At 46.4% G+C, this 27,375-nt stretch overlaps 1 protein-coding gene and 2 non-coding genes across 5 annotated transcripts in view; 1 reads left to right on the top strand and 2 right to left on the bottom strand.

Moving 5' to 3' along the window:
* Ppil2 (peptidylprolyl isomerase like 2) overlaps positions 1-9,404 on the bottom strand; it is a 28,300-nt gene extending 18,896 nt beyond the window's left edge. Inside the window, exons 1-5 of one of the 3 annotated variants that reach the window (XR_015446302.1) lie at positions 9,248-9,404; positions 7,786-7,835; positions 6,027-6,072; positions 2,340-2,402; positions 1,777-1,828 (exon numbers count right to left, since the gene is read on the bottom strand). Coding sequence is in view for 1 of the 3 variants with exons in the window: in XM_004843318.3 (XP_004843375.1) it covers positions 1,777-1,828; positions 2,340-2,402; positions 6,027-6,072; positions 7,786-7,835; positions 9,248-9,279 (243 nt within the window). In the remaining 2 variants the exon portion in view is untranslated. The remainder of the gene's footprint in view (positions 1-1,776; positions 1,829-2,339; positions 2,403-6,026; positions 6,073-7,785; positions 7,836-9,247) is intronic. The other 2 variants (XR_002394421.2, XM_004843318.3) reach the window with 2 other exon arrangements.
* Positions 9,405-15,664: 6,260 nt separating this feature from the next.
* Positions 15,665-27,020, bottom strand: LOC101704519 (hypothetical protein). Its single transcript, XR_015446280.1, has 6 exons — positions 26,569-27,020; positions 26,266-26,389; positions 24,185-24,410; positions 23,524-23,594; positions 23,172-23,276; positions 15,665-15,930 (listed from the first exon to the last, which is right to left on the bottom strand). It is a non-coding gene; the product is annotated as a hypothetical protein (transcript).
* Positions 19,573-19,674, top strand: LOC147821930 (U6 spliceosomal RNA). Its single transcript, XR_015446346.1, has one exon. It is a non-coding gene; the product is annotated as a U6 spliceosomal RNA (small nuclear RNA).
* Positions 27,021-27,375: the final 355 nt, after the last annotated feature.

Below are 27,375 nucleotides of genomic sequence, written 5' to 3'. Positions count from 1 at the left end.
GAGAGACCCCTGCCTGGACACCTTAGCACATCCCACTGGTCTATGCTCCACAGCCATCCTGGGTCTGGGCACTGCTCTGCACTTCCTCCTCCTCCAGCCTGGTCCAAGTTCACCTAACACTTCTTGCCTAAATAAGTGCTCACCCTCTGGCTGCTTTCCTTGCTGCCAACCATCTCCTTATAGCCCTTTGTTCACAGAAACCAGAGCTAGCCTTCAAAAAAGGCCAGTGGTTCCACCACCTGCCTTGCAAGCACAAGGTCCCGAGTTCAATCCTTGGTACCAAAAAAAAAAAAAAAGCCCAGATCATGACCCTGTCTGGGCTTCCACTACTCCAGAACAATTCCAAACTCTCTCCAGGGCCTTTAAGGCCGATACAACCTCTGTCTGCCACCATCTCCCATCATCCCGCAGGTCTCAGCTGATGCTGCTCTTCAGATATTCCCAGGCCACCTGCCCTCCCCCAGCCTCACTGTCCCTCTCTGTAGCATCTCAGCAGAATTCCTAGTATCTACCTGCCCCTGTACCTGCTGCAGACCTAGCACACAGGGAAGGCTAACATCTTCTTGTTGAATAAACAAGTACAACTGCATATATGAAGAAAGGGGCCCACAAAGAGACAGGTCTCTGAGAAATAAAGGGACCAAGAAAACAGGATGATTACAACGTGGGAAAACTGTGGGTTATATAGCAAAAAAAAAAAAAAGATGTTACTGATTTTGCCATGGACATAGGAACCGGGCATTTTCTTTCACACACTGCTATTGGGAGCACAAAACAACAGAATGGCTTTCTAGAGCAATTCTGCACTAGCTACTGAAATTGAAATGGTACCCCTCCTTTGACCTAGCAATCCCAGCAGGATACTCCTGTGTGCTTCAAAACACATGCACAGAGACATTCCCTGCATCTGTTTGTACTGGCATATGACTTAAAATCCAGTGCAATACACCCACGGAGGATACACACAACACTGAAGATAAGGCTATACTGTTTGGGTCTCTGGGACACACCGCAAGGCACGTAAAGCAAGGTATAGACTGCACTGTGATTGCATGTATGCCCAGAAAAGCATATATAGTTGTCCCTCAGTACCCACAGGAGACTGGTTCCAGGACCCCTCAGATACCAGAATCAGTGGAGGATCTAGTTCCCCATACAAAATGGCACAGGATTTGCAAAGAACCTATACTCATCCTTTTGTATACTTTAAAGCAACCCTAGGTGACTCACAATACCTCATACAATGTCAATCCTCTATAAATAGTTGTTACACTGTATCATTTAGGAAATACTGATAAGGAAAAACATCTGTACATGTTCAGCACAGATGGAATAAAAAAAAATTAATGCCTGCCAGCTGGTTGAATCTGTAGGCACAGGACCTGCAGATGTGAAGGCCCACTGTTCACGCACACATATGAACACATGTGGGGACATTTTTGTAAAGGAGTGGGTGTGGGTGGAGAGGGCAGGACTATTTGCTCCTCACTGTCCACCTGCTCCCCATCAATGGGTCTCTAACACCTCATGCCCCAGTGTATGTGAAAACCACCAGGACAACCAGATGGATGGGGTGGCATACACCTATAATCCCAGCACCAAGGAGGCTGAGACAAGAGGATCATGAGTTTGAGGAAAGCCTGGACTACAAAGGGAATTCCAGGCCACCCTGACTACAGGAGACTCTGTCTCAAAAACAAAAAGACCACCAGGACAAGGTAAAGGCAAAGGGAAAGCTCTCACCAGCATTACTTAAATAGCAGCAGGGCCACCTACCTCTCCATTGCTGGGGTTGGTCCCATACTTCTTAAGCCATGGAACGATATTCCTGAAGGGAAAAGAGAACAGAAAGTGTCACCAGAGGTGAAGGTGTACCTCAATGGTAGAGGGGATGGTTAGCATCTCTGAGGCCCTGGGTTTGATCTCCAGCACCAAAAAAACAAACAGAAAATGGGCATAATGCTTCCAAATACACCACAGGAAAGCCATGCACTTTCCTTAGGGCTCTGCTTTCATAAAGGGAAAGCATGGAGTTCATTAACATTCCACAACAGGAGCAGGTGGGCCATTTGGAACTTGATGACCCCCACTAGTGATGGGGGGACAGCACCACCTGCCAGCTAAAGTTGTTTGCATAGGGGTCAGAGCAGCACTGCTACCATGTTCCTGAGGCCAGGGCATTCCTTCCTCAGCCACCAAGAGGTCCCCCAGAGCTCCTGAGACTGCTTGGACCAGGGGCCTGGTGGCCTTGGTACTGTCTGGATCCACAAACCTTATGTCCCTTTCCTTAGTGGGTTGACAACCTCTTCAATTAGATCAAAATTCAAAGAAAAACTCACAGCAAGTCAAAGACGACACCTTCCAGAGTGCAGACTGGGTAGGCAAAGGGCTGCAGAGAGAGACTGAGAAAGGACAAAGTCATTCCTGGTCAGCTGCCAGGCACATTGACTAAGCGTGGCCAGCCAGGGCCCCCTACGTAGCACTTGTGACATGTCCCTCTGACTTCCCTCTGTCAGTCATTCTTCCAACAGTCCCAGAGGCTCCTCTGCATGGACTGCGCTGTGGCCAGCTCCAGGAGCCTCCCTAACCTCACCTCTCAGTAGCTCTGGGACAAGTCAGTCAGTATCAGGCACCGATCCCAGGACAAGGCACAGCAGCAGCCAGGCTGTCACCTGCTGCATGTCATGTAAGGGCTCTGTCACCACATTCAAGTGCAAAACAGGTCCCAAGAGGCAACCTTGTGGAGGCAGGAGTGGAATTCATTCACACAGCAGGCAGGCCACACCTTTCTACTGACAGCCATCGTAAGAGTCTGGTGGGGTACCATGTCGCAAAGTGCCCTGCCTGCCCCTAACCACAGAGTGTACACACAGTCCCCCCATTTCCAGGGAGCCGGAGCATAGCAGCCAAGACCGGAGTCTCTGCAGCCCTCAGGAAGTTCTGACACATGTATGATAGAGTGGAGCGGTGTCCCAACTGACAGAAGCCATCCCCCTCTCGTAGAGTCTGCTGGGGAAAAGCAGGGCAGCAGAAGGGAATGCACTTGGTGAACTGCCTGAGCCAGTCCTCTTTTTTTTTTTTCCGGTACCGGGATTGAACTCGGGACATTGCCCTTTCGAGGCAGGCGGCGGCACCACTGAGCTAAATCCCCAGCCCCTTTCTCTTTTTTTTGAGACAGGGTCTTGCTGTGTAGTTCAAGCAGGTCTTGAACTCACTATGTAGCCCAGGCCGGCCTCAAACTCACGGCAATCCTCCCGCCTCAGCCTCCCAAGTGCTGGAATTATAGGTGTCCACCATCACACCTGGCCTCTCTTTCTTGCAAGAGGTTTTTGTTGCTAGCCATCCAGAGTCCTGGCTGACCTGGTTTCTGTTTGTACATCTATCACCTATGAGTTCAGTCAACACAGGTCAGTCTCTAGGACCTGGAGAGCCAGGTAGCAACAGCGCTCCAACCCTGCCACACTCCAACCATGCCTGGCAGGGTGACTCTCAGGACACTGCCTCCAGGGAGTCCTCTTGAGCAACCCTGCCACCTCTGTCTCTGGCCCAACCTTCAACTCTACCTGCAGCTGTGGTGGTGCTGCTGCTGGTGAGTGACCAAAATAGAAGCCAAAACTAAAGCCATCTCCGAATGCTTCAATGATAAGTAAGCACCTGCTCCCCAGCCTGACTTGAAGCATCATTTTCACAGTAATCCAAGGTAAGTAACACGAAGACTAGATACAGATCAGACCTCCTGGAGGGCCAGGCACAGGGTGCATGCCTGTAATCCCAACACTTGGGAGGCTGAGGTAGGAGGATTGTCACAAGTTCAAAGCCAGCCTGGGCTACCTACTGAGTTCAAGACCAGCCTGAACTACTGTTAGGTACTTCAGAGCCCCAAAGAGCAAGCCCCCTCCTCTCCTTTCCCCTTGCCCCACTGAGGCCACAGGGAACTTCTGCATAGCTAAGGCATGACCTCCCTTTGTTAGTGACTCTGCCTAGTTAAGGTCTTTCTGCCCCACCGGTTTCGTAGTCAGATGTTCCAGTAAGATAGCGGCTTCCCGAAGACGATGACTCCATTCCCTTGACTGAAACCTGTTGCTACATACCCTAGCCCCAATTACCCACCCCCCACCAATGGACTAGTGCTCTCCCACCTGCAAAATCCCATATAAGCCTCCAGTTTAGCCCATACTATGGCTGATCTCCCTCCTGTGAGTCAGTCCCAGCAGGCTGCAGACTGCCGCCCCTAATAAAGGCTTGCTGCTTGAACACCCGTGTGTGCCCCCTTCTTCAGCGACCCTTTCAATTACACAGCAAGAGCCTGTTTCAAAAAACACAAAAGACCCGAGTTCGATCCCTGGTACAAAAAAAAAACAAAACACACACACACATAAAACCACCAGACCTCCTGGAGGAACTGGAACCAAAAGTAGGACTGGTCACCTCAGATCACAGCCACAAGGGTGGGCAGGGGGAAGGGGTCCTGACCAGCTACTGTTCCCCCTTCCAGGTGCTGTTGGGTCCCCTGGGCAGACAAGAGGCCTGGTTATTGGACTGCAGTGCCTACACCCCAAGACCTCCCTGCATGGGGAACTCTGCGGCTTCTTCACCGCACTGGGGCATCTAGCTAACCTGCTCCTACTGGGGTGCTGGGAGCACCAGGTCAGACTAGTCAGCTCCCCAGGGTCACGCTGACATTCAGAAATCAGAACCTGGGGAGGAGGGGGATGCTGTGCTAACACAAATATGTGCAGGGCAGAAGTGACCATGGCTCAGGTTAGGGAAATCTTGGGCTCTAGGGGACCAGACCTGTCCACACCCATGTCCAGAGCAATGTGTGGGAGTCATCAGCCTGCATCCTGCTCAGCAATAGACCCCTCTTCCATTCATATACATGCCATTTGGCTGCTAGAAGCATTTGGGTGACTCTGTCACCCCAGTCAGTGCCCTGGCTTCCCAGGTAAGAGACCAAGAACTTCACAGTATCTTACTATTGCTGCTTCTGCTGCTGCTGAGGATCAGGAACCATAGCAAAGCATTACAGGCTTGGGCCCAGCATTAGACCACTGGGACCAAACCTCTGCAGCCAGACTTTCCAGATGTGACACCTGGGAGAGATGCTTCACTCTTCTAAGCATTGATGCTGTCAACTATAACACAGGCTTAACCTCAGAAGGCAAGAGGTTAAAAAAGTAACACTTGTAAACACACACGCAAAAAGCAAGAAAACACCCGCTCGGGCTGGGGATTTAGCTCATTGGTTCCGCCGCCTGCCTTGTAAGCACAAGGACCCAAGTTCGATCCCCAGTACCAAAAAAAAGAACATATCCATTAGCTGTCATCATGCTTGGGGTGCACCTTGTCCCAAAGCAAGGAAGAGGCAGGTGGAGGAAGATGAAGGTAGAGAGACCCCACCTGCATCTTCAAGGGGCAGAATGACTATCAGTCAGAACACAATAGCCGGGTATGGTGGCGCACAGCTATAATCCCAGCACTCGGGAGGCAAGGCAGGAAGATCGCTGTGTTTGAGGCCAGCCTGCACTACAAGGTGAGACCTTGTCTCAAAAAACAACAAAAAGACAGAACATACTCAGCCCTCAAGCTGAAAATTTCAGACCCAACAGGCTCCGACATCTGTAACTTTTTAAGCATCACATCAATTTTCAAAATGGTAAGGATTATGGAGCATTTCAGATTTTGGATTTTCAGATTAGGGATGATAACTGGTAAAGTCTATACAAGTACTTCAAAATAAAAAAAATTTTAAAAAACCCCAAATCTGAAACAGCTCTAGTCCCAAGCATTTCAGAAAAGGGACAGTCAGCTGGGCGTGGTGCCCCACACCTGTAACCCCAGCACTCTAAGGGGTGGAGGCAGGAGGATCACTACAAGTTTGAGGCCAGTCTGGGCTACAAAGTGAATTCAAGACCAGTCGGGACTACCTAGAAAGACCTTGACTCAAAAAAAAAGAAAGAAAGAAAAAAAAAAGGATAGTCAACCTGTACCAGAAAATGCCCAGAGGTGAAATAAAGAACTCTTACCTGCAGTGGTCAAAAGGTAAACGACGAAAATTTGTTTGTGGGACATCTGTTTAAAATGAAATAAAAAAACAGAAAAAGTATTCTGTAAACAGTTTCATCCATGTGCACTTAGCATCATTTAATGACATTTTAGAAAAAAGTTCATGGGAACTACCTAGTATAGAAATTGCTACTGAAGCCTGGGATGTAGCTCAGTGGCACAGTGCCTGCCTGGCAAGAGCAAGGTCCTGAGTTTGACCCCCAGTGCAAAAGAAAGACAGAAAGAAAGAGGAGAGAGGGAGAGAGAGAAGAAAGAGAAAGAAAAGAAAGAAAAGGAAAGAAAGAAAAGGAAAGAAAGAGAGAAAGAGGGAAAGAAGGAAAGAAGAAAAAGAAAGAAAGAGAAAGACATTTTTTTTTAAAAATTGCTCTTACTTCTTTTCTTAAATTACTTTATATTTGTTTGTTTGTTTATTGATGTTAGGAATTTAACCCAGGACCTCACGCACACTAAACATGTACTCTACTATTATGCTATACCCAACTCCTGGATTAAAAATCTTTAATAGACATAACTAAAACACATGGGATACATCAAAAAAGAACTCAGAAGCTGGATATAGTGGTGCACATCTATAATCCTAGCTACTCAGGAGGCTGAGACACGAAGACTGCAACAAGTTAAAGGGCCAGCCTGGGGAACATAGTACATAGGACCCTATCTCAAAAAAAAACAAGGACTGAGGAAGTAGCTCAGTTGAAGGTTCTGAGAGCAATCCCTGGTATCATTAAAAAGAAAAAAAAAAGCTTAGATGGGCTGGAGATGTACCTCAGTGGTAGACTAGTTGCCTAGCATTCAACAGGCCCTAGAGATCTGATCCCCAACACCACAAAAAAATAAAATTAAAATAGAGGAAAAAGTCCACACCTTTTTACTTCCATTAAAATTATGACTGTGCTTTTTTGACTGTAGCCCTGATAGCTTTGGATATTACCATTCTTTTTATTTTTTTTTATTAACTTAATCTTCCTTCTTTCTCCCTCCCTCTGCATCTATACTCTACCTTCTTTACTGTAACTTACATTCAAAGATATCTCAAAGAGTTTCTCCAGCTGGATCTTGTGACACAGCCTGCAATCCCAGCATTCTGAGAGGGTGAGGCAGGAGGATCACAAGTTCAAGCCCAACTCTAGAAGGCTGAGGCAGGAGAGTCCCAAATTTAAGACAAGCCTAGAAGGGCCAGGTGTCATGGTGCATGCCTGTAATCCCAACATCTGGGAGGCTGAGGCAGGAGGATCACTCTGAGTTTGAGGCCTGGTCCTGAACTACATATTGAGACCCTGTCTCAAACAAAAAAAAGTAAGACAAGCCTAGAAAACTTACAAGTACTGTTTCTCAAACTTTATTTATTTATTTTGGGGATGGGGTAAAAAGACGGGGTCTTGTGATGTAGTTCAGGCTGGCTTTGAACTCACTATATAATTCAGGCTGGCCTCGAACTCCTGGCAACCCTCCTGCCTCAGTCTGACCTACTGCTGGGATTACAGGCATGCACCACCACACCCAGCCACTTTCTCAAATTTAAAAAAAAAAAATCTACAAGATGAAAGATGTTCTCCTATGCTGAAACTTCCTATTTTATGGAGTGTCCTCAAGCCAGTTGTCTACTATAATGTCTGTTTCTGTTACCTGTTCATTTTTACTGTTCACTGTATAATGACAACATCATTCCTTAAGACCATCCCCACCCTCCACAGAGAACAGACCAATTTTATGCCTTACCTGGCTTTTTACCACCATAGAAATGAGTGTATTCAGCACAGGTAATGTACCTGAAGGAGAAAAGGAAAGAAAGAATGTTACTACTGCTCCTTTATAGAGAAGATCAAGTTCTGGAATAACCAAGGATGCAATCTTCACTCATTTAGCAAAAATTTCTCAAGCACCTGCAACTGTCAGGCACACAGTGATAACAGAGAGGAGAACACACAAACTAGTAAATAAATACCAATAGCCTTGCTTTGCTCTGAGAAAATGAACTGGATTATCAGATGAACGGACAAGGAAGCCAAGCATGGTGGTGCACACCTGTAATCCCTGCACTGGGAAGCTGAGGCAGGGGGATTCAAAGTTCAACCTCTGCTTGGGCAACTTGCAAGGCTTTGTTTCAAAATAAAAAGGAAAAAGAAAATTAAAAAATAAAATGGGCTGAGGGTGCAGCTCAGTATGAATGTCCTAGGTTCAGTCCCAGTACTGTTTAATGAAAAGGAGGAAGGCATGTAGAGATATGCAGGAGGAGCTTCGCAGGCACACCATACAGAAAGGCCCAGAGGCAAGAAGTTGTCACTGGGCAAGAGCACCGGGGCATATGGAAGCAGATGAAAAACTTTGGGTCTACGAGGAGAGGAAGGCTCAGCAAAAGGAACTATGAGAGGCTCCTTGAAGAACATGGAAAACAAAAGAGCATGTGGGAAACCAGCTATCAACCAAAGGTTTCAGAAGAAGAGAGTAGCCACTGTTTTCGAGAAGCTCAACTAAATGATTAACAGGTACACAAAAGTCAAGGGTATCCTCACAGCTCACAGCGAGCATAGGGGCCTAGTAATCCTAGCTATTCGGAGTGCTGAGGCAGGAGGATCACAACTTCCAGGCCATCCAGAGCAACCTTAGCAAGACCCTGCCAATAGATAGACGGATAGACAGACAGACAGACAGGGCTGTAGATGGTGTTCAGCGATAGAACACTCCTGTGTTCAATCCTCAGCACTGGGGGAAAAAGGGCAGCATCACAAGAGTAGTTCTTGGGTGAAAATATGTGGTGGTTTGATAGACCCAAGTTTTTCCCTTGTTAGGAAAAGAATAAAGAAAACGCTTTTGACGGGCCGGGAATTTAGCTCAGTGGTCCCGCCGCCTGCCTCGCAAGCGCAAGGTCCTCAGTTCGATTCCCCGGTACCAAAAAAAAAAAAAAGGAAAGAAAGAAAGAAAACACTGTTGACCGTAGGGGATCCTGGGGCACAGCTGGCTTTCACCGGAAGACTGTGAAACAAGCGTGTGGGCCGAGGGGCATGAATCAACATACACGCCCTGGAAGTGCAACAGAGAGGCTAAAAGCAAGGGCAAGGCTCGCGAGTGGATATGTGAGATCGGAGAAATAAAGGAGGAGCGCTAATGGAGGAAGTGACACTAGGGATGGGTTCTGAGGCGGGAAGCTGAAATGTGCTGCTCCAGCTGCAGCTGAACTTACATCTTGTCCTTCTGGTGCTGTCGTTTTCCCATGGCAGCGGCGGCAGCGGCACAAGCTACACACTCGGAAAAACTAGGGACAACAACTTAAACCCGAAACCTCCGCTGAGCTTCTCGACTACTTCCGGGCTTTTGTGTCCCCGCCCCGGAAGCTGGCGCTCGGCATGCCGGGATACTGCGCGCGCTATAAGGCTCATAGGTGGGGCTGGACTGTAGTCTAGTGTGTCTGTGAGTGGCTGTGTTGTTGGTTGTGTGTATATTTGTCAGTTTCTGTGTTTGATTATATTGGTGGGGGGGGAGGGAGGGAGAGAGAAGGCGAGCTAAATTATGTATGTTCTGTGTGTGTGTATGCGCCCCACAGTAACCGAGAAAAAAGTGATCAAGCCTGGAGATCCAAAGCCCTTCCTGTTCCCTTAGGTCTCTTCTGCCACGAGAGTACATTTTTGTGCCCTGAACTGGGCTTCTGTCTACAACAGGCTCCTGGTGAGCTTGCCCAGGCTTGTGTTTGTTACTGTTCTGGGGACTGGGATTTAAAGGTTCCTGGGGATTGAGCCAGCCAGTTGTTTTTGTATTTTGAGGACCTCATGCATGCTAAGCACAGGCTCATTTTTTCCTTCATGACTGAGATTGTATTGGTTATGTTGAGGATCAGAACAGACATTTCACTTTGTACACAATTTTAACACACCTACTGAAATCTAAAAAGCCATGTACAGTACCATGTTTCTTTTAAAGTTATTACAGTGACTTTCCAGCTTCAAATTTGGAGGCAAATTTTCATAAAGAGGATATGTAGTATCAATACCTTCAAATGTTGATAAACTGTTACTTAAGTTCCACCAATTCACAGTTTCACAGCATATATACTGTATACTCATACTTTTGATTTTTCACCACACATTAACAAAATTATTAGGAAGGGCCAGGGATTTAGCTCAGTGGTGCCAGCACCTGCCTTGCAAGTGCAAGACCCTGAGTTGGATCCCCAGTACCAAAAAAAATTATTAGGAAAACTGAAATACCATGACCGAGGTTAAAGAGTGTGATTCTGAGAGGACCACAATGAAAGAGTGATTTTCTTTTTTTTTTTTTTTTTGGTACTGCGGATCGAACGCGGGTCTTTGTGCTTGTGCAGCAGGCGGTGAAACCACTGAGCTAAATCCCTGGCCGTGATTTTCTTTTTTGAGACAAGGTCTCTCTTTGTAGTTCAGGGTGGCCTTAAACTCACTGTATCGCTCTGGCTTCCCTCAAACTCAAGGCAGTCTTTCTGCCTCAGCTTCCCAAGTGCTGGGATTACAGATGTGTCACACTCAGCTAAAGAATGATTTTTCTTTAGGAAACAGTTTTACTAAAAACATAGGAATAGAACTAATTTAAGCAGGTTTGGTGGTATATACCTGTAATATCAGCACTCTGGAAGGCTGAGGCAGGAGGATTAAAATATTGAAGCCAGCCTGGGCTTACATAGAAAGTGCAAGGTCAATCTAAGCTACATAGTGAGTCCCTGTCTCAAAACACTAAATATATATATATATATCCAAGTATATTTTTTCAAGACATATGAAATGCATGACTGGAACTCCAACTTGCAGTTTAGGATGTTTTGTATTACAGAATACAAAAATAACCCCATCTGTGGGATGTTAAGCTGACACCTAAGGCAGTCAAAGCCTCTATAATTCAATATCCCACTATTTTCTAGTTGTACCCCCCAAAAATCTCTAAAACATCATTTACCCTTTAAAAATGGAGTGAGGTGGGATTCTCTCCTTTCAGAAACTGTTTCTAACCCAGGCATGGTGGCACATGCCTGTAGTCCAGCACCTGGGAGGCTGAGGCAGGAGGATTTTGGTGAGTTCCAGGCCAGCCTGCACTGCATAGTGAGTTCTAGGCCAGCCCAAACTAATAGCGAGCGCCTGTCTCAAAACAACAACAACAAAAAGTTTCTAGAGGTACTAAAAACACTCACATTTACAAAATAATTGATAAAAAGATTCCACTGGACTTTACAAAGAAGGGAAGAAGGACAAGAATAAGACATGGTCTGTGGTTAATCAGACTTGGCTTTTCTCTCTTCCATGTCATCAGAGACTGCATCCCCTGTTTTTGTTTTTTGGGTTTGATTTATACCAGGGATAGAACTGAGGACCTTGTACTTGCCAGGCAGGCGCTATGCTGCTGAGCTAAATCCCTGGCTGCATCTCCTGGTGTTTGTTTGTTTGTTTGTTTTTGGTACCAGGGATCAAACTCAGGACCTTGCGCTTTTGAGGCAGGCTGCGGAACCACTGAGCTAGATCCCCAGCCCGTGGTTTTTAGTTTTCCATTTCTACAGATAAATCTTCAGTTTCCTGGCTTAACCACTTGGGCATTCCCCTCTGCTCCTCCTTTATTTTCATTTTTCTTCATTTTTTGAGGAGGGGGTACTGGCAACCGAACTCGGGACCTTGTGCTTGTGAGGCAGCCACCTGAGCTAAATTCCCCCTCACAAAGAATAAACAACTGGGATCTTATCTTATTAAAAAGCTTCTGCACTAAGAGAAACTACCAACAGAGCTAAGAGACAACCTACAATGTGGAAAAAAATTTTCAGCAACTGTACCTCAGACAAAGGACTACTATCTAGAATATATAAAGAACTGAAAAGAATCAGACCCCCAAATTCAAAGACCCAATTCAAAAATGGGCATCTGAAATGAACACACATATCTCAGACAAAGAAGTAAAAGCAGCAAACAAATATATGAAAAAATGTTCAACATCACTGGTCATTCGAGAGATGCAGATGAAAACAACACTGAGATTCCACCTCACCCCAGAAAGAATGGCTGCTATTAAGAAATCATCCAATAACAAATGCTGTCGGGGGTGTGGGGAGAAAGGAACCCTTCTCCATTGTTGGTGGGAGTGCAGACTGGTGCAACCACTGTGGAAATCAGTGTGGAGATACCTCAAAGAACTAGGCTTAGAGGTCCCATGTGACCCAGCTATCCCCCTGCTGGGTATCTTCCCAAAAGAATTAAAAGAATCATACCATAGCAATATATGTGCACTCATGTTTATAGCAGCACAGTTTGTAATAGCTAAAGCTTGGAAACAGCCCAAATGCCCATCAACTGGAGACTGGATAAAGAAAATGTGGTTTTTTAATAAAATGGAGCACTACTCAGCCATAAAGAACAAGAAACTACAGACATTTATAGCTAAATGGATGCATATTGAGGCCATCCTTTTAAGTGAAATAAATAGGACACGTGTAAATACCAAATAGTTTCTCTAGTGTGAGAAACTGAAAGTGTGATTAAGGATACACACAGATGAAATTGCCTAATAACATATTTCTTGGATTGTGTTTCCATCGTGTGTCATATGACTGTATCGAAATTTAAATTAGGGAGAAGCTTGGCTGATGTGGAGTCTGCTAAGTAACTAGAGTTTTTTTCCAGATCATTATTTGTTCAGTGTTGGTTTTGGGGATCTTTCTGAAACAAATCACATCCTCTAGTGTCTTATTGGTGCTTGAGATGCTTTTTAAAGTTATATGGAAAAATATTTAAGTGCTTTTCAGTTTTGTTTTGGTTGAGTTCTACTGTATTTGAATATTATTGTAGTTTTTTCCTCTTGCATTGTTCTTCTTTGAATGGTTTTAATTTTTGTATGCGTGTGTTTGATAATAAAGTTATTTTTTTAAAAAATCCCTGGCCCTCTTCATTGTTGTTTTGTTGTTTCATTGTTATTTTGTTTTTTCCTTGCACTTTTTTGGGGGGGGCTTATTTGTGGATTTGTTGTTTTTGTTTTTTGAGACAGTGTCTCACTATGTAGCCCATGCTGGCCTTGAGCTCACAGCAATCCTCCTGCATCAGCCTCCCAAGCGCTGGAATTACTGGCATATGACACCACACCTGTTACTTTCTTCCCCTTTTGTTTGCACTCTTTTTTTGGTACCGGCGATCGAATTCAGGTCCTTGCACTTATGAAGCAGGCAACGGAACCACTGAGCTAAATCCCCAGCCCATTGTTTGCACTCTTTTGCCTCATCATTTATCCTTCCTGCTGCCTCTTTGGGCTATATTTCCACCTTACCAGAGCAGGTTTAGCCAACAACCTGTCCACTGTCCTCCTAGGCTCCTCCTTCACCACTCCTGCCCTGAGCAGACCTTCTCTTGGGCATCTTGGCAGTGCAGTGGCCATATGAGGGTGCAGGGGGCCTGCTGGGTTTCTACCGAGATGTCCCCCGAGAGCCTCCTGTGCTCAGGTAGGGCTCTGGGAAGCTGACTGGACTATGGGGGCTTATGCTGACTTGCTGGTAGGAGGTGGGGTCTGGGGATGTGGCATGAAAGTGTTTATCTCCCTCCTGCCTCCTCCTTTCCACCGTGCCCCCAGCAGCCTCCTCTACTCTTCTGCCTCGCTTCCCTGCCTTGGAGCCGGCTGACTATACACTGAAATGTGAGCCAAAACAAACCTCTTCTCCTTTAAGTTGTGGGTTTCAGTGACAAAGAAAGTAGGGCTGGGGATGTAGCTCATTGGTGCCGCGCCTGCCTGGCAAGCACAAGGTCCCAAGTTCAATCCCCAGTACCTCAAAAAAAAAAAAAAAGAAAGTGACTTAAGACAGGGCTACAGCATGTGGGGGCCCTTCTGAAGCTGCACTGCTGTCTTCCCGCTTACCAGGGCTGCTTGGATTCCTGTCTCATTTTTTCTTTTTGTTTCTCTTTTTTCAGTATTGTGGATTGAACCCAGGGCTTTCACACTGAACAACATCACCAGCATCCCCTCCCCCTTTTTTATTTTTATTTTTTGGTACCGGGGATCGAATTCAGGACCTTGTGCTTTTGCAGCAGGCATTGGAACCACTGAGCTAAATCCCCAGCCCTTTATTTCTTATTTTGAGACAGGGTCTCACTAAGGCACTAAATTGCTCAGGCTGGATCTTCCTGCCTCAGTTTCCTAGTGCTGGGATTATAGTCATTCACCACCATATCCACCTTAGGCCCTTGGTTGTTTGTAGTTTTTGGTTTTGGTACCGGGATAGAACTCAGGACCTTGTGCTTGCCAGGCAGGCAGCGACACCACTGAGCTACATCCCCTGCCCTTGGTTGTTTTGTTTTTTGAGACAGGATCTCATTATATAGTTCAGGCTGGCCCTGAACTCACTATGTAGCCCAGACTGGCCTCAAACTCACAGCCATCCTCCTGCCTCGGTCTCCCAGTGTGGGGACAAAGGCCTGTGCTGCCACACCTGGAAGACACATGGTTTTTAACACCACTTGTGTGACGCCCACTGTTAAACAGGCAGCATTCTAGATGGCTGGCCTCCACCTGGGCAAGGGGCATGTTTAACATGTCTACTCGAAGCAGAATCCACACCCACACACGCGCTCTCTGCTCAATAGTACTGTCATCCACCTAGTCACTCACAACCAGTTGTCTTTGCCTTTTCTCATGGCTGACTTCTTAGTTTGCTTGCTTTTTTGCCCCCTTTCCTTCCTTTCTTTCTTCTTTCTTTCTTTCTTTCTTTTCTCCCAGCCCCCTTTATTTTTGGTTTGGCTTTTGAGACTAGGTCTCGCTATGTAGCCCAGCTTGGCTTTGAACTCATGATCTCACTGCCCTGACATCTGGAGTGCTGGGATTACAGGGGTGTAATCCCTAGGTTTCTACAAATGTCACCTCTTCAGAACTTCCCTGACCACCTGACACCATGTACCTCCCCTAGGGGTCATAGTTTGTAATAATTTGGTCTCTAGCTGGGGATTTAGCTCAGTGGCACTGTGCGTGCCCGGCAAGCGCATGGTCCTGGGTTCCATCTCTGGTACTGAAAAAAATAATTTTTTTGGCCTCTGTACTGTACTGTACTGATTTCACACAGACACACACACACACACACACACACACACACACACACACACACACACACATGAAGATAGGAAGTAAGTCTCTTAGGGACAAGGATCTCAACAGTTTGGTTTGTTGTCTCTGGGCCCAGGCAGGATGGGAGGCAAACACCGGGGCTCAGTGGCTCTCCGCTCACATCCAGTGATCACTGAGCATTTAGTAAGGACTCACATCTCACATGCAGGTTGGGTCCTCAGGCCAACATGTGAAGTGACAGTGACAGTCACATATCTTTGAAACTTGGTAGGGAGGGCTAAGTTGGAAACTGATAGCCTAGCTCATTTTCCTACAGGAACAGATCACTGATTGCAAAGCCTCCCAGCAGATAAGGCCTAGGGAAGATACAGGATACAGGAGACTTGCAACTCAGTGTGGACAAGAGAGGCCCAGAGGGGCCACAGAGTCACTGAAAGGAAGGACAGCACTCTCCCCACCCTCACTTCCTTCTCAAGGTGCTCATGAGGAAACGGCCATGTCAGTGTGCAGGCAAGGGACACACAAGGCGCTGACCCACCCACCCAGCACGTGGGCTCAGGTGCACACTGCCCAGCACAAGGAAAGAAGGCACCTCCATGGGAACTTTATTCATTCCTCAGGCCTGGTCTGTAGGGAAGAGGTCACGGGCTCCTCTTGTGGCACTTGGACTCCGCATTGCTGGGGCTGTTCTCTGAGTTGTCTTTGGGTCTGGGAATAGGCTGGAACTTGAGGAGGACAGGCGGAGTGAAGATGGATGCCTTCCCAGCACAGGCTGGGGTGGGGGTCTTGTCAGAGCTGGAGGAGCCACTACAGGCTGAGGTCCTGCATGGGAGACATCCACGCACATCCCTGAGCCAGGACACTGGCAACACCAGGGCCACCAAGGGTACATGGGACAAAATCCTAGGATGAAGGGTGGCTCCCTCTATTTGCTACTTCCAGAAACCTCTCCATGGAGAATGATCAAGGCTGTTCATTGCACCAATGCTCATGATTGTTTTAAAAAAACAAAACAAAAAACCTGGACCCATCTAAATGGCCTTGAGAAGACAGGCAAGGAACCATGGTATAGCCATGCAGTGCACTATTCTGCTGCTGTTTAAAGGAACAAGGGTAATGTCCCAACAAGTAAGGACATCCCAGTAGTTTTTTGTGTTGTTTTGTTTTGTTTTGCTTTGCTTTTTTGTACCAGGGATAGAACTCACAACCTTTTGCTTACATGGCCGGCGCAGTGCCACTGAGCTAAATCCCTGGCCTCTCCCTGTGGTTTTTTAATTTTGTTTTGTTTTTTGTTTTGGTACCAGGGATGGAACTCCGAACCTTGTGCTTGTGAGGCAGGCAATGGAACCACTGAGCTAAATCCCTGGCTCCTAGTGGTTTTTTGCTCTGGATCTTTTTTTTTTTTTTTAGTACTGGGGATCGAACTCAGGACCTTGTGCTTTCGAGGCAGGTGCGAGAATCACTGAGCTAAATCCCCGGCCCATCCCAGTGGTTTTTTAATGGATGGTTTTTACATGTGATATGAGCCTGCCTGGGTTAAAAGTTAACTAGTTGTTGGGTCTCCCGTAATCCCAGGACTTGGGAGGCTGAGGCAGGAGGATAATAAATTTGAGGCCAGCCTGGGGTCCATAGAAAGTTTGAGTTTAGACTGGATTATGTAGCAAGACCAACTCAGAATAAAAAGGTTAGTGTATTTGTGTGTTGGCGAGGCCCTGTCTCAAAAGAATTATTAACTAATGCATTTTTTATGTGTGTGGCTGTAGAGACAAAATATTTGGAAGAATACACAAAAATCTCTTAGTAGAAGGGCTCTTTTATTCCGTGTATTTGCTTCCGTACTGTGAACTTTTCCCCATAGAATTTTTTTCCTTAGTCCTGGAGATTGAACTCAGGGCCTTGAGTGTGCTGGGAAAGTGCTCTACCTCTGAGGTACACCTTCATTTTTATTTGTTTGTTTGTTTGAGACAGGGTCTCACTATGTAGTTCAGGCTGGCCTTGCACTCACTATGCAGCCCAGGCCGGCCTCAAACTCGCAGTGATCTTTCTGCCTCAGCCTCCCAAGTGCTGAGATTATAGTCATGTGCCACCTCACCCAACCTGAGGTACAGATTTAGCCCCTTAACATTTTAAAACCAATTAAAAACAACCCATTTTTGGGCCAGGGATTTAGCTCAGTGGTTTCGCTGCCTGCTGTGCAAGTGCAAGGACCCGAGTTCGATCCCTGGTACAAAACAAAAAACCCCACAAAAAACAAGGGCTGGGGATTTAGCTTAGTGGTATCACCGCCTGCTGCACAAGCACAAGGACCCAAGTTCGATCCCTGGTACCAAAAAAAAACAAACCAGTTTTTGAAGTAACCCTTCTCCACTTTGGTGGGAGTGTAGACTGGTGCAACCACTGTGGAACTCAGTGTGGAGATTCCTCAAAAAAACCTAGAACTAGAGGTTCCATTCGACCCAGCTATTCCCTTTCTTGATATCTTCCTAAAAGAATTATAAGCATCATACCACATCAATATATGCACACCCATGTGTATAGCATCACAGTTTGTAATAGCTAAATCTTGGAAACAGCCCCAATGCCCATCAACTGATAACTAGATAAGAAGAGTGGATTTTTATACAGAGTACTACTCTGCCATAAAGAAGGATAAGCTTAGGGCCAGGGATTTAGCTTAGCGGTTTCTCCCTGTCTCACAGGCACAAGGACCCGAGTTTGATCTCCAGTACCAGAAAAAAAAGAAATTCCATATTTAGGGGCTGGGGATTTAGCTCAGTGGTTTGGCGGCCTGTTGTGCAAGTGCAAGGACCCGAGTTCAATCCCTGGTACCCCCCCCCCAAAAAAAGAAAGATAAGCTTGAGACATTTCTAGCTAAATGGATACACCTTGAGACCATACCCTTAAGTGAAATAAATCAGACACATGTGTTTAAATACCACATTATTTCTGTGGTGTGAGAAACTGAAAGTAGAAATAAGGACCAAAATGTATAATAGACATTGGGAAATGGAAAGAAAATGTTCAAATGGTAAGGGGAACAAGGGAGGGGGACTGAAAAAGGAAAGAGGAGACAAGAGGGCTGAGGGTTTAGCTCAGTGGTTCCGCCACCTGCCTCGAAAGTGCAAAGTCCCGAGTTTGATCCGCAGTACCAAAAAAAAAAAAAAAAAATTAAGAAAGAAGGGACAAGAGAAAAAATAATAGAGGGAGAAATGGAAACAAAGATTTTGTAAATGAGGGGAAGATGGGTTGAAGTGGGGGTGGGGAATAGGAGAAAAAGAAGAAGGAAGATATATCATGTACAGGTACAAATTCTGTATGATGAATGCTATCATTATGTATATCTAAAATGTACCAAAAAATATTTTGACAAAAAAAAAACCAAAACATTTTTGGTGATGACATCAGTGACAGCACAGCTCATTCAGAGAGCAAAATGTATCAAGAGTCTAAAAATTATCCCTTGTCACTGCAATATTGTAACAGACAAGAACAGCTGTGGAAATGATGTTCCATCTATACAATGAGTATTTTGGGTCTGTTCTTATTGGTGATCTTAAAGATATTTTTAGTGACATGAGTGGAAACTCACAAGCTGGAGTTGGTTACAGAATGGGACACTCTCAAACTCAATTATATAACAAATTATAACATGTGCACATACACATGGAAAGAAGCCTCCATGGAAACAGAAATATGCAAACTGTTTATTTCTGGAGGTAGGAATAGGTGTGATCTGGTGAGTTTTTCAGTGTCGGTTTCCCATTGGCTACAATAAATTTATTGATTCAGTGTCCAGCACTGCCAAAAGAAAAAGCTCCACCTAGAAGGAACTAGAAAAATAGTGATGACTGCAGCCTTGCTCTGTGGCTGGCTGCTCTGTTCTGTGAGGACCTGATAATGCTAATACTTTACTTTGAAATTTTGCTTTGTAATAACATTGTGAAAAGTGCTTCTCTGTCACCCAACAGTCACCTTCCCAGCCTTCCACATCCCTGTCTCCTGATCTGTCAGTCTATCATTTCCATTTGGATGTAATTCGTGAATTACATGATTATGTTTAATCACAATTTTGTTGTGTGTGTATGGTAGTGAGGACTGAACTCAGGTCCTTCATACTGAGCTGCATCCCCAGCCCTTTTTCTACTTTTTATTTTGAGACAAGGTCTTGCTAAGTCACTAGGTTGCCCAGGCTGGGCTTCAACTTTTGATCTTCCTTCCTTGGCCTCCCAGAGTTCTGGGATTACAGGCATGTGCCACCACGTGTGGCTTCATATTTATAATTTTAAGTTCCATAGCCGGGCAGAACATGCTTGTAATCCCAGCACTCGGGAGGCCCAGGCAAGAGGATTGCTGTGAGTTCAAGGCCAGCCTGGGCTACATAGTGAGCTTAAGGCCAGTCTGACCTACACAGTGAGACCCTGTCTCAAAAAAAAAATGCTAGTTGATTTTAAATTACATATGCCTGTGCTCACTTCGGCAGCACATATACTAAAATTGGAATGATACAGAGATTAGCATGGCCCTTGCACAAGGATAACGCAAATTCATGAAGCATTCCATATTTTCTGGATGCACATTGAGGCCATACTCTTAAGGGAAATAAATAGGACACACATGTGTAAATACCAAATAGTTTCTCTGATGTGAGAAACTAAAAGTGTAAATAAGGGTCAAAATGTATAATTGGTAATGTGAAATAGGAAGAAAAGGTCTAAAGGAGTAGAAGTGAGAGGGGTAGGGGAAAGGAAAAATATGAGAAAAAGAAAAAATGGAAACAAAGTCTTTGTAAATAGGGAGGGGTGGAGGGGTTGAAAAGAGGGCAGGAAAATGGGGAAAAAATAAGAACCAAGATGCATCATGTAAAGGTGCAAGATCCCAATGATGAATGTAACTGTATTGTATACCTAAAATGTACCAATAAACTTAATGAAAAAAATTACATATGCCTGGGACCAAGGGTGTAGCTTAGTGCATAGCACTTGCCTGGCAAGCACAAGGCCCTGAGTTTGATTCCTGGTAAAAAAAAATTTTTTTTAAATTAATAAATTATGTATGCCTGATGTGGTGATGCATATCTGTAATCCCAGCACTGGGGAGGCTGAGGCAGAAGGACTGCTATGTAGCCTGGGGTACATAGTTAGTTCAAGGCCAGTCTGAACTACATAGCGAGACGCTGTCTCATTCCTCCCCACCAAATACAAGTCAGTTACATAATATTCAATAATTATATGAATGCATAAAATTGTTTAGGCTTCCTCTTTGTAACTGATGCTGCCATGAATATTTTTGTTTGTTTGTTTGTTTTTTGGTGCCGGGGATCAAACTCGGGTCCTTGTGCTTGCGCAGCAGGCGGCAAAACCACTGAGCTAAATCCCTGCCCCTGCCATGAATATTTTTATACAAATAGCTTTTTCCTTTTCATTATTTCCTTGGAGCAGTCTCAGGACTGTATTTTTATTTTTATTTGACATGCCCAGCAGGATTTGTAAACACCAGATCAAAGAATTTAAGATGTCTGTGGCCTCTAAGCATACTAAGCACACATGGTACCACTGACTACATCCTTGGTCTCCCATTTTAAAGTGTACAATTCAGAGGGATTAGTTTTCAGCTTGTCCACATATTGTAGCATGTGTTAGTACCTAATACCTTTTTATGTTTGGTAATGTCCCATTATCTAGATATATCACATTTTGCTTATTCATCTTTTACATCTGGACTGTTTTGCCTTTTGGATATTGTAAATGGTGGCACATGAACATTCATGTACAAGTATCTGTTTGAATCTGCTTTCTATTCTTCAGGGTATTTACAAAGGAATGGAATTTCTGGATCCTAAGGGACCTCTGTGATCATCATTTTGAGTAACTGCCAAACTGATTTTCAGTGCCCACATCACTGTACCTCACTACAAGCCATGCACAGGTTCCAGTTTCTCTAAATCCTCATCAATAGCTGTCATTGTCTTTTGTGTGTGTGTGTGTGTGATACAGGAGATTGAACCCAGTGTCTCTGCACTAGGCCAACTTGCACTCCTCCCTCAGCCTTGAAGCACGCTGGGATTACAAGTGTGTGTCACACCTGGTATATCATTGTCCTTATTACAGCCATCCTAATTTATGTGCTGTGTTACTTCATTTTTTTGAAATTTTATTTTATTATCTTAGTTCATTAATATATTCTCATTAAACAACCATTGCCTCCCTCTTTTCTGGTTGTAATTATTTTCTCATCAAAGCGTTATTTTCTAAAATGACAAAAATAATAAGAATGAACCTCATTTTTGTCTTGACTTACAATTTTCCCAGTGACTAATGATGTTGAGCATCTTTTCCTGTTTATTGGCCATTTATTTGTATATCTCCTTTGGAGAAACATCTAATCAAATCTGTGCAGTTCAGACTGGCCCAAGCTGACCTTGAACTCTCAGTGATCTTCCTGGCTCAGCCTCCCTAGTGCTGGCATTATAGGCATGCACCACCACAACTGGCATGTCCTCATTTTTAATTGGGTTGCTTTTCATTTTTGACATGATATACAAATAGTCTCTCCCATTGCGGATTTTTTTTTGAGATAGGATCTCACTATATTGTACAGGTTGGCCCTAAATTCCTAGGTTCAAATGACTCTCCCACCTCAGCCTCCCAAGTAGCTGGGACTAGAGGTGTGTGCCACTGCTTGGTGCTGGATGCAAAACCCAGGACCTCATTCATGATATGCAAGTGCTCTACCTCCCAGGCACTTTTTTTTTTTTGACAAGAGTCTCGCTATGTAGTTCAGGCTGGTCTTGAATTTCCAGCAATCTTCTTGCCTCAGCCTCCTGAGTGCTGGGATTACAGGCATGTGCCACCATGCCTGGCCTCTCTTTCTTTTGAGGTGGTGAAAATGTTCTAAAATTGAATGGTGAGTGATGATTGCACAATTGGAAATATACCAGAATCCACTGGACACTAGATTTTATGCTACTCAACTCAATAAAAAGGGAGAGAGAGAGAGAAGCAAGCAAGCGAGCCTGAGATGTAGCTCAGTAGTACAACAATTGCCCAACATCCTAAAGGCCCTTAGTTCAATCTCCAGCTCGGGGCAGTGTGGAAGACTAAGTCAATTTGGTAGTACTGTATTTCCATAGTCAAAAAAGTCTCTTCCAAAAACTCTTTGTCAGTACAGTTCTCTCAAAATTGCCCAGGCTGGCCTCAAATGTGATCCTCCTGGCTCAGCTTCCCCAGCAGCAAAGAGTAACTAAGATTATTACCTTGTCCCCCTTACACACACTTTGGGCTTAATAGGTATTTATTGTTTATCCTAGCAATCTCAACATGTACATCTTTTTAACTCTTTAGGGGATGGATATGTCATTAACAATTGTTTTCACCCACAGGATGGGTAACACCAAGCATGGGCCCTAATGTAGACTAGGGGCTTTGGTGTTAATGATGTGTCAGTGTAGGTCCATCAGATGCAACAATGGTCCCCTCTGCTTCCCCATGTTGACAGTAGGGGAGGCTGTGTGTGAGTAGGGGCAGGGGATTATGGGAATCTCTACTTTCTGCTCAATTTTGCTGGTAACCTAAGAACTGCTCTAAAGAGTAAAATCTATTGTTTTACCAAAAAAAAAATCATGCAATAAAGCAGCCAATCTAAATGATACTTTGGATTAACATTCAACACCACAGAAAATATGTAACAGCATTGTAAGTGGAAAAAGCAAGTGATTTTTAAAAACCCATATTCAGTGAAGCCCTGCTTTGCAAAACACATACAACATATGTGACTACAGGGCTGCCCCTTGGTTGGTGGTATCATTTCCTTTCAGTTGAGCCTTGGCATGGTTTATTACTACTAATTTGTCACCATTACAAACACTAGGAAGGGGTATTAATTTTTTGGCACCCCCTGATTACATTTAGGGTCATTCCTAAATGGAAGTGGAATGGACATCACACTGAAAACTTTCTTGGCCCTTATGCACACTCCCATGATGCCTATCAGAGGCTCAGGAGCAGGGCACCCTGGGGCTGGACAGTCACAACGATGCTGGCCTGGAGAGGTAGAGGCTTGCTTACCAGAGGAAGCCGGGGCAATGGAGCTTGTGTGGACTGTTTCTAGGCAAGTGTGAGAAATGGAAGCCTCTAGGATTGAGGACCAAGGGGGTCAGATCAACGATGTGGCTGCAAGACAGGGCAGAGATGGGATGTCAGCTCTGGGTCCTTCCATAACCGGAGAGTGCAGATCTGTGACACGGGCCCAGAAAGTCCTATACACAGAGTCCAACTCCTCCCCTGGGAAATGAGGACAATAACCACTAAAGACTGCAGTAAAGAGGCGAGGACAAAGCAGCAACTGAGTCTGGGTCCAGGATCCCTCCCACCATGCTCCTTTTTCATCTCCCTTGAGTCCAGAGTAGATTCCTTCCACCTCTTTGGGTTTGATGACAGACCATTCCAGTTTAATTTCACTTCAGACCTTGAGATGTCCAATTTCTCCATCTGCAGGAAACAAAGGAGAGCTCAGGACTGTGTGGGGCCCTCAACTTGCAGAACAATCCTTCTAGGAGACAATGTTACTTCCATTCATTCAGCAGATACATCAATGCTCTTTTGGAGCTTGGCATTTTAGGGGTACAGGGGATATGATGGGGGCTAGGAGCTAAGGAAGTCCCAGTCCAACTTGGGGAATGGAGAGGTGCCAGGAACCTGGAAGAGCAGGCACAGCAGGCATGGGACAGCATAGGATGACACCCACAGCGAGAGGTGCAAGTGTGGCTAAAGATGTGGGGGAGGCCTACAGTTTTGTCTGTCCTTCAGGAGTGCCAGGATACTGTCCAGTGTACCCAGGGCTGCCCTGCATACCTGGGGCCGTAAAGGTGGAGCTCGGTGCCCTCAACCCCCACCCTGACCCTTTAACCAGGGGAGCCTCCTTTCATCTCCTTTCTCCATTGCTGTGGCACCCAACATCTTGTCTGCAAAGAGGGGTCTGCGGAGGCCTGAGAACCAGGACTGTGGGCCCAGCAGGCTGTTCTGAACAGGGGGTCAAGGCTGCCCCTCCCAGGACTGCCTTGGGTTGAGGAGATTTCCACTGACTGGCTTGCTAAGAAGCGAAGGAAGGGGCCAAAGACCCTGGGCATAGTGTAGACAGGGGATGATGGGGCCACTACAGAGGTTATGGTGGTGACAGGTGGTGGCAGTGATGGTAGTGGTGGAGGTGGCAGCAGAGTTGGTGGTAGACATGGAGAGGTCGACTGGTTCTTTAGGAGGATGGGTTTTTTTTCTTCAGTTTGAGCTTTCTTCTCTTCTTCTTGGTATCTGTGACAAAAAGTGCCAAGAGTGTCTCCTTATGAGAGAGGAGGGCAGAGTGGGGTCAACACATTGTTGTGGAGTCTTCATAACATCCCTCTAGCAAGGAAGGGAAGAAAGTGCTCAAACACCACCAGGGACAAAACCTCAGACCTCCAAAGAGAGGCATCAACATGTATCATCCTATCAATCCCCAGCCCCACGGAGAAAGGACTTTTGTCTCTATTTTCCAGGTAGAACCAAGGCCTCTGTCTGTATAGGTAGAGACAAGTTCCACGATGGGCTGCCTGACCTCAAGGGCCGAATTTCATGGGAAGTGACAGAGTGTTGGCCTGCTGCTCACTCCCAAGCATTGTGGAAAGCTACATCTGCCAACAGCAACAAAGGGAAACCAGGCCCCAGGGAGTACCTCAGCCTGCCTATACCCAGCCCCATCCATGGCCATTCTGGGGATGCAGCAAGGGCATTTCCTCCATGAGGAAACCTACACTGAGGAAGTCTTGCAGAGATGGGATCAGGTAGGGCATCTTCTCTCTCTTTTGGGTTTTCCTACTGCACTTGATGAATCTGGCTATTTTTACTCTTCAAAGTTAGAGACAACCAGCAAAGTGGGCATTAATATGATTTTATACAGCCCATCAGAATGGCTCACCTATAATGATAATAACTACCATTCAGCACTGGCCTGGACCCTAAGAGCCTGTGCTGCAGACCAACCCAGACCCACATCCACATCCAAGATCAGCTACAGTGTGACCTTACCCACATCAGCTAACCAACTTGTGCCTCTATTTCCTCTTCTGTAAAACAGAGGTAAATAACCTCAAAGCTACTGAGGACAACATGTGCTAATGATCCACCCATCAGATGAACTGGTGACCCGGAGAACTCACATGCAATAACATGGGAAGTGTGGACTCTCCCTACCCCCAGGTACCTGGGCCTCCCAGTGTGATGCAGAAGGAATTGCCCCTACCTCTAAGATTGCATCACCAAACACAAACACACCAAAGGAACCAAGCCTGCCTGAATCAGGCTTGACTTAGGGCCTCAGATCAACTATCTAAGAAATACAGGAAAACTCAGCAACGGATGTAAACCCACAGCAGGGATACCCAGAAGATGACATGGTTCAAGTCAATGGCATAGGAGAAAAAGAAAGAAAGTGGAGCCTGAGTTCAACCCCCAGTTCCTTACAAACAAAACACCTAAGAGACCTACTGCTCACAAACAACATGTGGGCCTCACTGGATGCTGAAGTTACAGATAAAATACAGAAAGATTTTAGTAGACCATCAAAATGTGATCATGGGCTTAACGTGTCACTAATATGAGGGCATTGTGAGTTATGTCAAGTATAACAATAACATGGTGATTATGTCAGAAAATATCTTTTTTTGTGTGATATGGGGGGGCTGAAGCCAGTCTCACAATGCTACCCAAGCACTCTAGCACTGAGCTATACCCTTAGCTCTTTTGACTTTGAGACAGGGTTTTACTAAGTTGCCCAGGCTGGCCTTAAACTTGCTACCTGTCTGCCTCAGCCCTGCAAACCACTGAGATCACAGGTATGTACCACCATGACAAGTGAAAATGTCTTTTTTAAAAATTACGATGCATCTGGCTATGGGTGTATCTCAGTAGTAGTGTGTGCCTAGCATGAGCAAAGGCCTGGGTTCAAAGCCCCAGCACAAAAAAAGAAAGAAACAAAACATTGCCGAGAGGCTGGGCATTTAGCTCAGTGGCGCCGCATCTGCCTGGCAAGCGCAAGGTCCTGAGATGGATCCCTGATACCAAAAAAAACAAAAAAAACAAAAAAAAAAACCACTGCTGGGACCCTCGTGGGCTGAGTTTTGAGCCTCACTCCGGGCGTACAGGTGCACACGGTGGATGATGCTCTTCAGCTGTTTCAGGCGCTGGCGCATCTCCTGGGCTCCCATGCCGTTGCATAGGTTCAGATCCCCCTGGACGGCACTGAGGAACTTCGCCTGCAACGGCATTGGGAGAGGCGGGGCAGCAGGAAGCCCGAGGGAAGGGAGTCACGGGCGGGTCACCTACCCTCTCCTCTCCCCAGGCCCGGCGGCCTTGGGCTTCTTCAAGACCCCACCTGCAGCTTGAGCAAAGGACAGTGCCGTCCCCGCCCGGCCCGGCCCGGCCCGGCCCGCACCCAGAGAAAGGAGAAGAGGCCGCGCTGCTCGCACTCGGCCTGCTTGCTCTTGCGCAGCACCCTCTCTGCCAGCCGTGGGGCGCGATCCAGGGTGCGGAAGAGGCGGCGCAGCGCGCGTTCCGTGTAGGTCACCGCCTGCCTCTCGAAGTCCTCCACGGAGATGAGCTGGCAGAAGGTCACGCTCTGGGGGAACTCGCTGTCGAACTCCTCCAGGACCTCCATCCGAGAGGCGCTGCAGGTATCGGAGCGGCCGTCTGGGCCAGACTCCCGAGGGCCCGGACTCGGCGACCCCCACCTGCCCGGAGGCGAGGGATGAGGGTCCATCCAGAGGACCAGGGCTGGAGTCACGGGAGATGGCTGGGGCCCGTTGGGCTTCTGGCTGCGGGGACGCAGCCGCTCTCCGCTGCAGCCGAAGCGCCGACGGCAGTCCCCCTAGTCTACAGCCGCCACCGGCAGCCCCCTTCCGGGTGGACCAGCCAATCCAAAACCGCAGGCGGCCGGGGGCGGGGCCAATTCCGCGCACGAGCCACACGTGACAATGCCCACCGCTCTGGGCCTGCGCTTTCATGTCTTCGCGGCGGGACGGATGCTGCTTCACCCGGTTGCGATCTCAAGAAAGGGGGAGCGGGTAGCAAGCAGTCTTTTGAGCTCCACGGAGTCCCTGGTCATCGCCAGACCCATCTCCCAACTTTTTAAAAGCCCCGCCCTTTGCTTGGCCTCCAGTCCCCTCCCCATTCCGAGGTTTCCCTACTTTGAAAAGTGCCCCTCTACCTCTGAAGTCTTCAGCCTCCCAGGACGATCGCTTCC

This window comes from Heterocephalus glaber, unplaced genomic scaffold, assembly GCF_053883595.1.
Source record: "Heterocephalus glaber isolate CG9 unplaced genomic scaffold, H.glaber_assembly_v1.0 deba00001687, whole genome shotgun sequence".
NCBI lineage: Eukaryota > Metazoa > Chordata > Mammalia > Rodentia > Bathyergidae > Heterocephalus > Heterocephalus glaber.
This window is presented reverse-complemented; position numbering and strand designations above follow the sequence as displayed.